This window comes from Pseudonaja textilis, chromosome 5 (assembly GCF_049901715.1).
Source record: "Pseudonaja textilis isolate UNSWEBS1 chromosome 5, rPseTex1.2, whole genome shotgun sequence".
Lineage (NCBI taxonomy): Eukaryota > Metazoa > Chordata > Lepidosauria > Squamata > Elapidae > Pseudonaja > Pseudonaja textilis.
Window position 1 is genome coordinate 60,405,956 of NC_141994.1, and position 17,007 is coordinate 60,422,962.

Sequence of the window (17,007 nt, forward strand, 5' to 3'; positions counted from 1 at the left end):
ACTTTTTACTATTTAATTCTCCACATTCCAAGCAGAAATTTTGCATATGCTATGGCAGTTGCCAGGCATTTAGCTCTGCTTCCATTGTATCTTTGACCAATCGTGATTTTTCAGCTAATGCTTTTTAATTAGATAGAGAACATGGAGACTAGATGACCAGCATTGGTCACACTGTGCCTCATGCAACGTTATCTGCTTATGGTAAGAATAGTACCAGTTCTTCCACATTATTGCAGCATGCCATAAGTAGACCAAAGGGCAGCTTTACCTCAAGCATTCTCATGCTTATCCATGTAAGGTGAGATCTCTAATGCAGTATTTCTCAACCGTGGCAACTTGGAAGATGTGTCGATTCCAACTCCCAGAATTCCCCAGCTAGGATGGGAATGAAGTCCACATATCTTGAAACTGCCAAGGTTGAGAAATACTGTTCTAATGTAAGACTACCTTGCAAACTGCTATGTGGTTACAGCCAATATAAATACATGTAATATATTTGTATATTTAAGTTGCACACTCAAACTTGTACCTTGGCCCCAAAACATCTGTCCCTATCCAAACACTTTGTACCATTGTTTGCTATTTCTTGTGATTCTAATAAGGTCTGTGATGGGGGGAAGGGGCATGTTTTAAGAATCTTGGAAAATGAAATGAAAATATAAACAGTTAATCAACTTGTACACTGAATATTTCAAGATGGTCACATAATTATCAGGGCATATATTGCAAGACATTTCAAGAAATAGTATTTTTCCCCTCAGGATGACTCCAGAACTGTGTTCCCTATTTCCCTCTTAACATGAAGTTTTGAATACTGTATGCTTGTTTAATAAGAAATTCTTATCGTATATTCCTATATTTTCAGATTAACTAAAAAATATCCACTTCTTTTGTATTGTTCTCCAACCCTTTTCTCTCTTGCCACTTTTGTATTGCAAACCTAAATTCTGTTTTTTACTTCCTTGAAAACATTTGTTTTTCATTATATATTGAGATACAGCCCAATACATAATACACATTTCATTATATGGGAATGATTGCAAAAGGTGGTCATTGCCATTCCAGTTTTACATCCATTCATAACTGTGTTGTTTTGATTTTGCTTGCTTTACTCATTCAAAATTCGAAATTACTAACCATTGGCTTTGGGTGCTTTTTCTGAAAAAACAGCAGATTCTTACAGCATTTTTGAGAAATTTCTAATAAGGTTCTTGGATTTGTTTAGATTTGCTAGAAAATAACATTATTTCACCTAAGTATAGTTTAGCATTTTGTTTTCTTGAGTGATAGATTAGGTTCATATAAATCTTTGAAAAACTGAAGGAAATTTAAACTTTTAAAATAAAGACCAGTAGCATTTTTCCTGTAGAAATTGTGTGTATCTATTTCTAGCACAGGCTCTTTTGGGGTGGTTGTTTTTTTATTAACACCCCCACAGAGACACACACACTCACAAACATATATTGTATTCTTATAATACTAGTAACTGAGTTTGATTACTAGAAAAATGCAACTGTTTTTTAAGTGTTGCAGATGGGTACGCTGTGAAGTCCCTTTTAGACAATTGGGATTACTGCACAGTCCTAATTGATAAAATAAAATGCTTTTCCATTTCAGGGCAATTATTACTTTAGGTCATTCTTGTTTCATTGTTCCCAATACAGAAATTGATGAATAGTCTGATTCTGATTCTCTTTCCCTTCTATGCAGATGCAAGGGCAGCCATCCTCAAATGAATCATCAGTGAGCACATCATCGCAACTTTTGCAGCAAAATCAACTGGTAATAATGAATGATTGTTAGCTGTATCACTTTGTAGATTGAGTGACATCCTTCAAAGTATTTTCATAGCATTTTTGGTGTTTTTCCTCTGGATTGATGCCTGAGATTCAAAAATTTTATATGTGTATGGAAATACTATAAATTTAGCAACTGGTCTGATGTAACAACCAGACATCCTAGGTTTTACACATTTTTCTGCTATTGATGCAGACATATTTTCCATTTAACTCCACTATTGCTTGAGTCTTTTCATTTTCCTTTGGCATAGAAGCCAACATGGTGAGTTGGACCAATCATGCTTTCTCAGCATTTTCACTCCTAATTAGCATCAGGTTTTGTTAGGAATATGAGTCACCTAACAAGTATTTGGGTTAGAAATATATAAACCAGGATAGACATTTTAATACTGTCTCTTTAAGAGCATGCTAAAACTGCAATTGGGTGTGGTTACTCAAATGGCCATAAGATGGAGCCAGAAACCTGGTTTGTCTTAGTCTGAGCCTCAGAAGAAAGTGCGAGTAAGTCTCTGTTTCCTTCTGTTGGAAAGTATTGCTGTTTCTCCATTTTTCCTAATTGACTGATATTACTGGATTTTATGTAAGTCCGATACTGAACTGTTTATGATACTGGAATTTGATATTTGGATTATCCCTGGATTGAAAAACTGACTGATTTACTTGTGAATGACTTTTGGACTGCTTATCTTGAACTTTGCTTAAACTTTCTGGAAGGAAAAACCTACATTTACTGTACAGTGTATCTGTGTACTGTGTGTGTATTATTCAAACACTTCTCTCAAATACGTCTCCCTGTATGCGCTCATTCTCCTAACAGGGAATTACCTCAACAGGTTTGCAAATAAAACCCCTCATTGCATCATGCATTGGTAGTTTTACTGCAAGAGCTAGCAAGCAAAAACAACTGTATACTGGACAAGCATTAAGAAGAACAATTGATTTCAGCTAAATCAAAAGCTGGTAAAACCTGCTCTTAAATTGAAAAAGGGGGGCCTTTTCCTCCATATCTATTTGGCTATGAATGTAAGTGTTTGAATAAAATTGATTGGTTAATTAAACAAATTGCATAGCTATCTAACTTATACACAGTATTTTAGAATACTGTTGACCATAAAAGTTGATTTATAATTCTAAATATCCCCAATGTTGAAGGGGCTGGCTTGGGCTGATTGTGGTTGTAGCCCAACAGTATTTGAAAACTACAACTTGCTCATTTTATTTTAGTGTCAGTATGATTCTTGTTCATAGAAGCCATGCTTACAGAAGGCAGACCTATTCCAAACTGAGTATTTTTTTAAAAATGAAATACTTCTGAGTTCATTCTTTTTCCCCCCATTTCTTCATTTCAGACTACCCAACAGCCAACCACCTCTCAGCAGTCTGGGCAATACCAAATTCCACAGCCATCAGCTTCCACTGGAGCTGCTCCGTTACAACCAGTAACACAACAAGCACAAGTAATGCCTATGCCTCAGGTACCTGCTGGGGACACAGGCAAAGCAAAGCTGGCCGGGGAATTCTGGGAGTTAAAGTCCTCCAGCCTTAAAGTGGCCAAGGCTGGAGACCCCTGCTCTAGGCTATCTAAAGTTTAGATTTTTACTTTCATGTGGATAAAAAAAACAACAGACTAGCAGGATATATATTGTGTGGAAAAATATAATTAAGATGTGTTAATTATGAAGTCGATGAAAGGGAAAGACTTGCCTGCATGAGTTTGGACATGATCTAAAATTATGTAATAGGCTGGTTTTTGAAAAAAGTAGAGTGCCGTTGGTATGTATAATTTCGAGAGTATTACCAATAATCTAATAGTGAACATTCTTTAAAAGTGCTCTTTCCTATATACCTTTTCTTCTTCTTTAATCTTTGCTAAGAAACCTTCCTGCTAGTTTTACCAAATATATTTTTATGCTCTCTTACTCAGTAAAATGTTACCCTTTTTTCTTTCTTGGACTAATGCAGTAAGAACATGCTTCCTGCAACCCTGCTTCTTAAAACCCTATTTCTATTTTTCTTTACCTCCCCAGCTTCCTGTTTCCCAAACAGTGCCGATCATCCAGGGTGAATCACAGTCACCTATGGGAGCACCTTCCCTTGCTCAGTCTTCAGCTGCCCCAGTTATGTCTCATTTCCTCCCAGTGGGACAGCCCATACAACCACCACTTCTTCCACAGTTCTCAGCTTCTCAGATGCCCATGCCAGCACCTCATGTGTCTGTGGCTCAGCCGTGCTTCCCATCTCTATCCATTTCTATGGCAGCTGGCATTAACCAGCCATTGCTAACTCTGGCTACATCTGCTGCAGCAACTGCTATTCCTGTGGGATCAACTGTTGTCCCTAGCCAGCTTCCAACTCTCTTGCAGCCTGTGGCTCAGCTGTCCAGCCAGGTGCTCCCACAGCTTCTTCAGCCAGGTGTTCAATCCATGGGATTGCCTTCTACTCTGGGACAAACTGCTGAAGTTCCACTTCCAGCTACAGATGCTTTGTACCAGGTATTTTGAGAGTCAAGCAAAAGTCCCACTCTGTAATCTCATCGATTCCCCAATGATTTAATTCCCATGAAAAATTTTGAATATGGGAGCTCTGCTTTACATGGAAGAATAAATAGGAAAAGATCAGCGTACATGGGAATCTTCTGATTTAAAGCTAAAAACTATCTAAAAACTGGACCCTTTGTTTTTAAAAAAGCAGTGATGGTTTTATTTTAAAAAGTACCATCTATTAGTTAATAGTGCAAAGGCGGTTACTAATGTCTAAAAAAGTTAAAATTACTATTTAAATTCCATGTATTATCTCATGCTTAAATATAAGAAGGGATGTATAATAATCCAGATGCTTCCTTAGAATTGCTTGAAGAAAGTGACAAGTTACTAAGATATTTTTTTTAAAAAAAATTGGCTATTCAGTTTTCACCTCCTAAACTGGAAGGTATGATCTACTGGGAGAACAAACAAGATACTTTTATTTGGTTGGTTTTTTTGGTCTGTAATGTTCTCTGTTGCTTTTTACATTGTGAACATATGCTCAGCATATTCTCTCTAATTTTAGAATATGAAAATACTGTTTGCTTTATATTTTGCCAAACACACCTCTAGAATTAAAAAAAAAACTGGGAGAGGGATCAGATGAAATATAGAAGTTTTTGTTTTTGTTTTTAACTTTACCATGAGTAGCATAGTTCACCTTGACGTTGAAGTGTTTGCAGCTGAAGCTCTTCTTTCAAAGAGGAGTAGTTGCTTGCTAGAGATATAGGCTGCGTGATGGCTTGGAAGGTAAAGTTGTCCCTAAGGCTATATGCTCTGGAGCTTCTGAAATAAGACTTAAGTCTAAATTGGTGGTTGGGCAAAAAACACACTTTTAACAACCTGGCTTGCAATTTCTCCTTTCTTGTCTATTTCATACTGTTTCATACCAATCACACTAAAATAAGCTAACATGGCTTCCTCATTTGTCACAGGGTTTCCCACCTCGGCTACCAGCACAGTATATTGGAGACTCAAATATTGCTTCCTCTTCTGTGGCTTCTGCTTGCCTTCCTTCTGCAGTATTGTCCCCTCCTTTACCCACAGAAGCATTGGCTCAGCCAAGCTATCTTGCTGCGGTAGGGCATCCTTACATGGAGCAGAATGTTTTAGTTTCTTTGGGCAGTCTAGGAGGACAGGTTCAAGTGCCCCAGTCTGCTTCCACCCAGCAGACAGCATTAGAGGTAAATGGATGAACTGCATGGTGTTGGGAATGTGCTTTAGAAACGAAATTTCAAAGCATCAGTTATAGATCCGGTCCCGTTTTCAGATTCCAGCTAATATTGTATGTTAACTTTCAAATGAATTTCTCTTACAGCAGAATGTGATGCCAATGTGGAAACCTTGTTGCCCCTGGCTGTGCTGTTGGGAAGTGAGTGGGCCTCCCAGATGCAAATTACTTGCTAGTACTTCTCTCCTGGCTAGTAATGCCCTTTAAATAAGATACAGATTCTCAGTAGTACCTGGAAAGAAAAAAAACTTTCCTCAGAACTCTTCTCTGCAGCCCTGTTATTAATGGAAGAGATTTGAATTAGCCCTGCATTCTTCATTGGCTTTTCTTTTGCACATTCTGCTAAGTAAGATTTCTGGTTGCATGGCAAGCTTTGATGTCACATTAATCTCATGGTTGACTTCTTGAATTTGCACGAGAAACCCTCTGAAAGTTAACAGTTTGAATTCACTTAGATGCTTTAGAAAGCTTTTCAAAAGCTTCTAGTTGCATAGATGATTGGACTATGATATCAAATTAAAAGAAATCATTTAAGAAGGTAACTGAAGGTAACTGAATGTTCATTTTTCTCATTGCAGGGTACAACTCCCGGAATCACACAGATTGCACCCCCAGAGCCTCAGCCTTCAATACAGCAGCAACCTTCACAATCAACTCCATTAGTTTCTTCAATAGACAGGTAAATAGTAAGCTACTGCTTTTGAAAGACAGTTGCGATAGCAAAGAATCTGATTTTCTTATGCTCGGGTTTGATAGTGTTTTTAGTTAATTTTGCATGTAAGCTAAAACTGTGTTTTTCAATTTGGAATAAATTTTCTGAGATATTTAGAGCATGCAGGAACCTAATATATTCAGCATAATCACCTAATAATAACTTTCCTGTTATTCTTGAAGCAGATGAAGCTTTCTTAAAGTAGATGATATCATACAGTAGAAAACTGCATAGTATTTATAATTTATTGGGCTGTTGTGGATAATTCATTTTTGGTGCATGCTATTCTGTTCTTTAAACAAAACTCCCACCTCCTGAGTTTTCGTCCTAGTCCTGGAACAAAACATTCTGATTTTGTTCTAAATGTAAAATAAAATTAGGTTGTTCCAGTCTGTTCTAAGTGTCCTTATTGGTTTGTTAATTTCTGAGTCATGGTTAGCTTCAGGGTTTGTTTTTTTTCCCCTTTTTAAATATGCTTCTAAGTTGACATTGAAGGTATTAGTTCTGTCCCTAATGCTCTTGGCTAGGACTGACAGAGCAAAGAAGAAAGATGGTTGGAGAAAATGGCAGCTGTAAAAATCATATGTTTAGGCTCAAAGGAACCCGTGTTAATAATAATGTTGAGGTTTCAAATTCTAAGTTATTCAAAATAGCTTCTTTATTGAATGAAGGCAAATATACATTTCTCAGGATTTCTCATTACTATTTTTGGTTAAATATTCAGAACATTTTCTGTTTTATTCAGTATGAAATACAAAAATCTCAAGGGATTCTCTCTCCCCCACCCCCAAAAGTATGAATACTGTAGTTATATATATGACAATAAAATTTTTCAATTGTTTGGTTATTTGCCTTGCTGAGAAAGTATGTCCCCACCATAACTACCTAAAACAAAGAAAATAAGACCTGCAAAACCAATTTCACTTGTGAAATGGAAAACATTGCTAACATTATTTTTTTTCTTTTTGTTTTAGTGCTCATTCAGATGTTGCTTCAGGCTTAAGTGATTGCAATGAAAGTGTTTCAGCATCTAGTGGTAGACACGAAGGGAGGACTACAAAGCGGCATTATCGTAAATCAGTACGCAGCCGTTCTCGACATGAGAAATCTACACGTCCCAAACTGAGAATTCTTAATGTGAGTTACCTGTTTGTGTAATACATGTTGTATTGATTAAAATATAGTACTAAGTAGTTTGGGATTACTCTGTCAAAGAAGCTGGTTCCTGCCAAGATAGAAATCAAAAGCTCACTTTTTCCAAGGGAGTAGAGGAGGGTGAGATTTAGAGATATCCTATATATTTTATGACTTATTGTAAGATTTACAAATATATACAATTGTAGTGTTGCTATCATTGTAAAATAATTAGTGAAAATAATTATTTGTCACTATGTAGGCAGATTTTCCCTTAATTGTTGCCCAATTAATGTGTGCATGAAATGCTACTTTGTCTTGGCTCTCAAACCTAAATTTCCTGTAGGCTTCTTGTTTTGTTAGAGCAGGGGTGTCAAACTCGGTTTCATTGAGTGCCACATCAGGGTTGTGTTTGACTTCTGGGGGAGGAGGGCTGGCGGTATGTGTGGCCAAGGTGGGCATGGCCAGATTAACGTCGTTCATGTTGGCGGCGCTTGTGGTGGCCTGACTGCTCTGCCAGTGAAAACGAGCTCCCGAGCTCCGTTTTTGGCTGCAACGGCCTCCTGCAACTCTGCCAGCAAAAACTGAGCTTGTGAGGGTGGCTCCACAGGCCAGTCCTTTGCTGTTTCCAGGGCAGCCCTGCGGGCCAGATCTAAACACCCTGCGGGCCAGATCCAGGCCCTGGGCCTTGAGTTTGACACCCCTGTGTTAGAATGTTCATTTTCTTTTTCTTAACACACTTTAGACTGGTGGCTCTGCTTCTTTCCTACACATTACTTTCTGAGCTAGAAAGAGGAATTTTGTCCCATTTAGACGACTACTGGACACCATTGGTTAATAAATACTGCACTAGATAACTGAGCTCAGCATATCTGTAGTTGATCTTCTGTATTCAATTTGCATTTTGAAAACCATTCTGTTTTTCCAGGTTTCAAATAAAGGTGATCGGGTTGTGGAATGTCAGCTAGAAACACACAACAGAAAAATGGTTACGTTCAAATTTGACTTGGATGGTGACAATCCAGAGGAAATCGCTTCTATAATGGTAAAATAGTTCATATGAGGACTTAGTTCACTGTTAGCAGCATTAGTTTTAGTAACCTACCCTATCAGATTACTGTCTCCAAAATTTTAATTTTGGTACATTTCCTCCTAAAATCTCTACTTCCGAGACAATTGCAGTTTCTACCTTCTGCTGAACATTCAGCTTCTTTGTATTAAAATGGTTAAATCAAAATTTGGATTGCAGGGATTATTGCCTTCTCCCCCTAAATTATCGTTTATTTGGCAAACAGCTGCTTTAACAGCTACTGTTTGAAATTCTGAAATCAGATGTTACTAAGTAGTTTTAGTTTGGTGACAAGTCCCGTCTCTCCCCCCATTACTAGTATGTGTTTGCAAAAAGGTATAGCATCATTTATAATAAATGTTTAATGTGTTTGTATTGCTTTTCCTTTTTTTAAACATGTTAATCCTTAAAGGAGAAGAAATTAAAATAGTGATTTATAATAAGCAATTAAAAGTGACAATTGAGAATCTCTATGCCAAATATAGATGTATCTGGCTCTAGGGCTGCCACTGAGCTGCAGACATCCACGTGATCACAAATGTGATACAGAAAACTGTTGCCAACTCAATATAGTAGTTGTCTGGGTATTTACTGTCCAGAATTACAGTTCTGTTAATACTCAATTCAGCTCACATTTGTCCATTTGAAAAATTACTTGCCATTTTTTTGGCTAGAAGATAAATGAAGAAAGTGTGTTTCCTAGAATGCTGTGTAGTTCACCTTTTATAGGTTTTCAAGGAGAGTGTTGCTGTTTGCTCCAGAAGATCACCCTGTAGCAATTCTATAATTACTGTAATTCCAATTTTATATGCAGGTGCAAAATGAATTCATATTAGCAATAGAGAGAGATTCATTTGTTGAGCAGGTTCGAGATATTATAGAAAAGGCAGATGAAATGCTCAATGAAGATCCCAGTATGGAGGCAGAAGGTGACCAAAGTATGGATGGAATGCAGAAGCAGGTATGGGTCCAGCATTTATCTTTAAAAAAAATCCTATTTATTCTTTTTGTTTTTGCAAAGCAATCTTAGCAAAAGATATTTATAATCTGAAATTGAACCATCATATGAATAATTGTGGGTCTTTTTTTCTCTCTCTCTCTCAGCAGTATTGTCCATTTTATATCCCTTTATTGTAGGTTTTATTTCCTTCCTTTCCTTAAGGTCTTTTGCTTAGTTCCCAGAGACAGGAATGTGGGCATAAGTATGCTCAGTGGCAAGTTGCCTGTAGTTTAGAAGTATGTAGACTTCAACTTTCAGAATTTCCAGCTAGGATACAGTCCATACATTTTAAATTTCTGAAAAGTGAGAAACACTGACACAGAAAGGGGAAATTATGAGGAAGAAAAAAAAGACTACAAATTTAGTCTATCTTAAGGTTAAATAATGTGTCTTAAAGTGCCCATCTGTAAGCAATTAAGGAAAAAGAGAAATGTAATGGAACCTACCAGTCTTTTAGAAAAGATGATTGAATGTCCCTCCCTTCATCTCATTTTCTATTGTTCCAACTTGCTGATTGGCCACTTCATTTTATTTACTGTCCGTGTTACAAACTGAAAAGGCAAATTAAGTGCCATGGGAGAAGGCCAGTGAGGAAACTAAAATAGCTTTGAAATATGAAGCATTTGAGAAATGTTTTTCTTATGTCAAACTTTCAATGATTAGATGATTTTAGTATTTATTAAAATCAATAATTTTCACCTGCACTTGAGTTGTCCAGAACAGCAAGCTGGGCATTATATAGATTTAATAAATAAATCTAAAGATACAGTTTTGTAGATTTCACAACACTTAAAAGCAAGACACCAAAATATCAAATTTAAAATTTACAACTGAACTTAAACATTTCAGTGAGCAGAGTTTCTGTTCTGAAGTAATGCATCTTATGAGTAGCTGGAAAATGGAAAGTCCTTTTAGTGGATAATTTGTTGGATTGTAAGCTTTAGTTCTTCTTTAGGAATGAAGGCCAGCTGTCTTTGGGCCAGTCACTTTCTTTCAGCCCAACCCCCACACAGGCTGTTGTTCTAGGGAAAATTGGAGATAGGAGCATTATGTATACCATCTTGAATTAAATAGAGAAAGGTGAGATAGAAATAAAACACACACACACACTTTAGCCTAATTGTTATGGCTATAATTCTGAAATTTTCCTTTGTTACAGAAATTGGATGGAGACTTCAAGCAACCAGATCCTGTTTCTTCCATGCCACAAAAAATAGGCAAATATCATTAAATTCTACTATGATTTGGCATTGGTGATTTTGATTTCAACCACCTATTGGTAAAGTTCCAACGACCTATTTCATAGTCTTTTCTTATTGCCTGCTCATCCAGCTACCGTTTGAGGTTGCAACGAATGGTACTTACAACCAGTCCTCAAAGTTCCAGCTGTTCCAGCAGTTGGTCACGATTTGTGATCTTCCCTGCCAGCTTCCCACAATCAAAACCAATGGGAAGCTGGCAGGGAATTTTACTCCGGTAAGCTTCCCTGGCCTCCTTGTGCTCACAGGCGCCACAGCCTGTTTTCCCCTGGCTCCCTAGTTGGTACATTAACAGCATCAGCCCCCCGCCCATCAGTGATACTTCCTCATAAACAGCCCTATCCTTCTTCCTTAGCACTCCCATTACCTCCTGCTTAATGACCCCACGTGTCATGGGGTTACAGTGATGATTAGGACTGCCAAGATTGTCATCACTTAGTGGTGCTCTCACAGGATGTCATGTTTTATGATTGCATCGCTTAGCAGTGACAATAATGCTAGTCCCAATTTGTCATCATACATGTGGACTACATGTAGTAGAATGCACGAACTTTGCGTTGAATTAGAAATTGGATTGCATGTAATTGCACAACTATAAACAGTTTCTTTCTTCTTATTTTAGGTGTACCTCCTAATTCATTTACTGAGGTAGTCCACTCTGCTGGAAGAAGATTTATTGTCAGTCCTGTACCAGAAAGTAGACTGCGAGAACAGAAATTTTTCACTTCCATTCCATCAGAATATGAGCTTTTCGATTCGGGTAAGTTAAATAGTATTCCTGCACAAAATGTTTGTTCGTATTGCTTTCAGGCATAGGCTTGGTTTAATTGGGTTTGTTTTAATCAAAAATGGTGTAAATTACCCTGACCTAAATATCCATCTTTCACCAGATATCTAGAGTTTGAAAGCATCTTCAAAGATTCTCTTTGTATGACTATTGACATGTGATGTGCCATTTTTATCTATATTGGGTTTTAATCTTTCTTGTCTAAAGCTAACCCAAACAACTGTGTTTATATGTTCAGGATATCACATGACATTTTAAAATTAAAAAACAATCAAAATGAGATCATAGGAAAGATTTAAAATATCGATTATCTCATGAGTTTTCAGCTGTTTTCCAACTTTTAAAAACATGGGCGAACTGGTAATAGTATTTAGTGGTTTTGTTAGTGTCATGCTCCTGCTTTAGGCTACATTTGTTTTCTATGTCTGTGTACACACACACACACACACATACAGTATTGATTTTAGAATTTGATTAATTTATATGGTAAGCTATTGCACTTGTTAGGAAGATGGTACAGGTGGTCCTTGGTTAATGACCACTTGCTCAGCGACCGTTTGAATTTATGAACGTTCTTCAGAAGTCCCTCTGTGGCAGCACCACCATGGTCATGTGATCATACTCTGGAAGGTCAGCAACTGACCTGGATTTTCAGCCATTGCAGTGTCTATGTCACATGATCATCATTTTTGACCTTTCCTGCTGGCTTCTCACAAGCAGAATCAATGGAGAAACCAGCTGAAAGTTGTGGTCTTCTCGAGTCTTCACTTAATGATATGCTATAATTCACTGAACAACGGTAATGGGACTGCAGGGACTGCTGTCACTAAGAAGCAGAGTCACACATTGTGCTTGATGACCTCATTGCTTAGTAACAGAAATTCTGATTCCAAATACCGTTGTTAAATAAGGACTACCAATAGAAGTGCAAACTACATTAGCATTTAGCATTCCATTATTATCCTTGGGTAAATTTTCCTGACTATGTCGACTGTGTCTTTTTCTTTCAGTTGCTTCCACATCTCATGGTCCTGGGATGAATCTCTCGCATTCTGCATCGTCACTCAGTCTGCAACAAGCTTTCTCAGATCTCAAGCATATGCAGCACACGGAAGGACCTAGCACAGCTCCCCCAGTTTTTAACCAAGCTGTGCCTCCTTTTCCTACTGTAGCTTCAGGTGCCAATGGGCTGCCATCTACAACTGAAACTGCTTCTTCTGCATCCCTTCCTCCCTCCATTAGTATTTCTTTATCAGCAACTCAGTCCACAGAAATGGGGCTTCCAGCGAGTGAAGAATTGTCAGTCCCAAGCTCTCCACCACCAGTATTGCCTGGGTCACAGTTAAGCAGTGGAGTATCTTTGAGTGTCAGCACACCTTCATTTCCATCAACAACTGTAGTCCAGGCAGCTTCTGCTACTGGAGAAATTGTTACTAGTATTAGCACGCCTGCTTCTCTGACGTTGCCACAAGCTGCAACAACAGGGCCCAGTGTTACAGTATCAGGTGTTATGGCGCCATCAGTGCCGTCCCAGCAAGTTGGTAGTGCTGTTTCAACAACATCTCAAACAGTTCCTGTATCTATGGCCCAGAGCGTTGTTTCACAGTCTTCTCAGTTGAATACCAGCACTTCTGTTCCCAGCCTAGCAAAAATGGTAGTGGTTAGTGTGTTGCAGCCAAGATCAGAAAGTGAACAGGCATCAGAAAATCCACAGTTGTGCCATACAGGTGAAGTACCTGTGCATGTTTCTGTACCAATACTCTCTACAGGAGCCTCAGGTACATCTCGCAGCAGCTCCCAGCAATCTGTGGTACAGCCATTACCCGTCCCACCTATAGTTACCTCATCTAGCTTTGCAACATCATTGGGTGCAGCCTCTACCCCAGTATTACCCCAGGTCCCTTTGCCTGGTGCCCTACCTCTGGCACAGCCAGTAGCTAATATACCTGTTGTCCAGCAGACTTTAATACACAGTCAGCCTCAGCCAGCTCCATTACCCAATCAACCCCATACTCATTGTCTAGAAGGGGATATTGACACCCAGCCCAAAGCTCCTGGCATAGATGACATAAAAACCCTGGAAGAAAAACTACGATCCCTCTTCAGTGAACATGGTGGAATTGGAACAGCTCACCCCTCTGTGTCCCTGGAAACATCCTTAGCGACGGAGGCCACAGCCATTCCCGGCTTACCAAGTACTAGTGTTGCACCCACAAAGCCTGTGGTATCCATTACAAGTACCAGTATGCCACCTGCAAGTTTGGTGCTTGGTCCAACAGGTCTTCCTGTCGTGACACCAGTTGCCACTCCAGGACAAGCAGGCACCCCAATTAGTTCTGTCTCAGTGACGTGCTGTCCTGCCACAGCAACAACTAAACCTGGGACGCCTCCTTCAAAACCACCTCTTAGCCGGGCATCGGTAAGGAATCCAGTATTTTTACCGAAACATTTTAAATCATGTCAAATGAAAAGCCTGCTAAATATTTATCTATCTTTTTGTTCAACCTTTATAAGTTTTTAACGTCATTTTAGTTCTTTGCTAAATATTATAAATATTAGTGCTTCCTGTATGTCTGCTTAGAAAAGCAAAGCAGAAGAGGAATAATAGATATCAAAAGTTATGAGTGAGGCGAAAGGAGGTGGATAGAGATTTTTTTTAACCTATTTTTAATAAAATTTTGGTTCACTCAATGGAATGGTAGGGAATTTGGGTAAAAGGTATTTCACAATACCACCCATAATTATATTATATAAATTACGAGGAATACTGTGGTAGCTACCAACTTGGATGGCTTTAAACCCAATAAATTTATGGAGAGCTAAGACTATGGTAACTGAATATCATCATAGCAGTGTACTTTGTAAAGTCATATATCTGCCTCCTCAACTAATCCAGTCTAATGGTTAAGGCACCAGGTTACAAACTAGGAGACTATGAGTTTTAATCCTGTCTTAGACATGAAAGCCAGTTGGGTGACTTTAGACCAGTTACTCTTCCTCAGCCCAGCTCACAAGGTTATTGTTGTGGGGAAAATAGGAGGTGGAAGGTGTACTAAGTATGTTTACCACCTTGAGTTATTTATGAAAATAATAAAGGTGGGATAAAAATAAAATCTATGTCCTTGCTCCATGTTCAGTGACTGTCCAAAATTATGATGGTGCTGAACAAGTGGTAGTTGTGACTAGTTCTCATATTTACAGCCGTTGCAGTGTCCCACAGACATGTGATCAAAGTTTGTGACTTTTCCTGACTACTGACAAGCGAAGTCAATGGATAACTGGAAGGAAGTTGTGTAAGTCAGGGTCAGTTGAGGTTCTTGCTATGTGACCTACAGGGTTCTCTCCTAATGATGCCAGAACAGCCATTGCTAACCAATCCGGTCTCTGTATTATAGCTATAATTCTTTGAGTGATCATATGTACATTCATGTGACCCTTTCCCTGTTGAATGTGCTTACTAATGGCCCATTTATTTATAATGCCCTGGAACTGAGTAATTACCAGGAAATTGAATGCAACAGGGTGGAGTCTACGTCAGGCTTCAGTAACCAAGGAAGACATGTTAACATTTTTTCTGAGCAATTTTTTTCATTGCTTCTTACCTATAGACAGAAATCTTGCCAGACTAATGCATTCCCTTCCTCCTGGGAATCTGGACAACATTTCATCACAGTCTATTTTTGAAGGGTAGTTTTCTGCCAATAAAAACTCAGCCAAAGTATGTTTCAGAATATTGGTTTGTGTAGGAACATACCCCATACATGTGAATCCCTAGATCACCACTTTAAGATCTGCAACACAACTGAGTAATTGCTGTCTTCATTTAAATATTAAGTGGGAGAGATTATAAACTACATTTCTTTGCCAGATTAAAAAGAACATTCATGCTGTTGAACACGGGGAAAACAAACAGGTTGCAGGAGTTTGGAAAAACTTGATGGAGATTTGAGTTTATTTTTAAGTTTATTGAAGAAAACAAAGGAAGATCAAATTAACTCATTCTCTTTTACAAGGTTCCTTCATGATAACCTTTGTGTTTTCTTATGTAGAGTTAAACATTCCCCCAAACTATCATATATAAAGATATATTGTAACAACTTCTAAGTTCTATACAGCTACCTATTTTTGATGGAGGAGTTGGAGGGAGATGTTCAAAACTCTTCATTCCATTTTTCAGACTCACTGCTATGGTATTATGTATAATGGAACCATCCAGAACTTTTTTGTTAGGCTGATATTTGGGTGCATCTGTTTTAACAAATGTTGGTAACATCACTTTTCCCCTCTTGAATTTGCATGCTCCAGTATCGTTTAATAGAACAACCAATTTTATAGTTTCCTTCAACATATTTGTTAATGTTCTCCTTCATTTGCATGGTAGCTAGGCCAATCTCATGAACAGTTCAAATAACTGTAACCTTCAGCTGTAACCTGACTCTAGCTAATCTTGCTTTGAATGTATTTGTTTTTGAATTAAGCATATGAACAACTACTTATCCAAAGAGGTCTATCTAAACAATACATGTTCAAACCCCATGTAAGATACAGATGGGATTTAAAATAATAACTATTCCCTCAGTGCTTCTTATTAAAATACTAGTGGTGTGCATTAACAATTTTGGTTTGGTGTTCATTTTGTCACATGGAAAATTTGTCCAAATTAGCTTGGGTTAGAGTTTACCCAAGGTCTCTCTAATGAGATTTTCGCCTTTCATTGATGAGCTGGTGATAGCTACAAATGAATATGGCTTGTTTATTTTTTTAACTGAATGGTAAAGTTCCAAGCAAAATAAATGCCTTTAAAGTGATAGAAATTGCTCAGTTTTAGACAAAAAGTTAGACTTTTTTTTAAGGGAAGTGCCAATAACTGATATCTGTACAGAAATAACCTATGTTTTCATGAAATATATTCTGCCCAATATGTTTCAGATTATCACCCCACCCCCCAAAAAAAAGGAATGCACACTCCACTTATTATGATCAAAGCTTGGGGTCTGAAAATGGTTACTTTCTTTGTTGAGGTTTTACTTTTTATGTATTACTGATACAAAGAATTTCAGCAATTAATCATAACTGAAGTTAATGATGTTCTTTTGACTATTGAAGGCTCTAGAATGAAATACTTTGGTTCCATGTGAAGTTTAATTTTTTTTTTGCTTCTGTCACTGAACTTTAATTTCATGTCTATCCATAGGCACTACCAGTAGGTTCTGAACTCCCAACTGGTGCTCCCCCCAGTGAGCAGCTGCCACCCTTTCCAGGACCTACACTAACTCAGGTGCTCTATGGCTCTCTGCTTCTCCTGTGTTTGTTTTTTTCTTTCAATGAGCATGCTTCAATTAAACTCTATTGCATGATAGTTCTTCCTACACCCTCTTTTAACTGGGCAACTTTTTCTTGCATAATCTCACTTAATAATAGAGAGGCTTCTTATTTAAAGGTATTTTTATTTTCAGTCCCTCTCCCAATACAAAATAGCTGTTGAACTTTTTTG

At 38.0% G+C, this 17,007-nt stretch overlaps 1 protein-coding gene across 3 annotated transcripts in view; it reads left to right on the plus strand.

Moving 5' to 3' along the window:
- WNK1 (WNK lysine deficient protein kinase 1) overlaps positions 1 to 17,007 on the plus strand; it is a 124,161-nt gene that overhangs the window by 84,800 nt on the left and 22,354 nt on the right. Inside the window, exons 11-22 of one of the 3 annotated variants that reach the window (XM_087935043.1) lie at positions 1,711 to 1,782; positions 3,149 to 3,274; positions 3,827 to 4,291; positions 5,257 to 5,505; positions 6,131 to 6,231; positions 7,239 to 7,401; positions 8,327 to 8,443; positions 9,282 to 9,428; positions 10,627 to 10,684; positions 11,349 to 11,486; positions 12,524 to 13,932; positions 16,708 to 16,791. In XM_087935043.1, the coding sequence (XP_087791169.1) occupies positions 1,711 to 1,782; positions 3,149 to 3,274; positions 3,827 to 4,291; positions 5,257 to 5,505; positions 6,131 to 6,231; positions 7,239 to 7,401; positions 8,327 to 8,443; positions 9,282 to 9,428; positions 10,627 to 10,684; positions 11,349 to 11,486; positions 12,524 to 13,932; positions 16,708 to 16,791 (3,129 nt within the window). The remainder of the gene's footprint in view (positions 1 to 1,710; positions 1,783 to 3,148; positions 3,275 to 3,826; positions 4,292 to 5,256; positions 5,506 to 6,130; positions 6,232 to 7,238; positions 7,402 to 8,326; positions 8,444 to 9,281; positions 9,429 to 10,626; positions 10,685 to 11,348; positions 11,487 to 12,523; positions 13,933 to 16,707; positions 16,792 to 17,007) is intronic. The other 2 variants (XM_026718805.2, XM_087935042.1) reach the window with 2 other exon arrangements.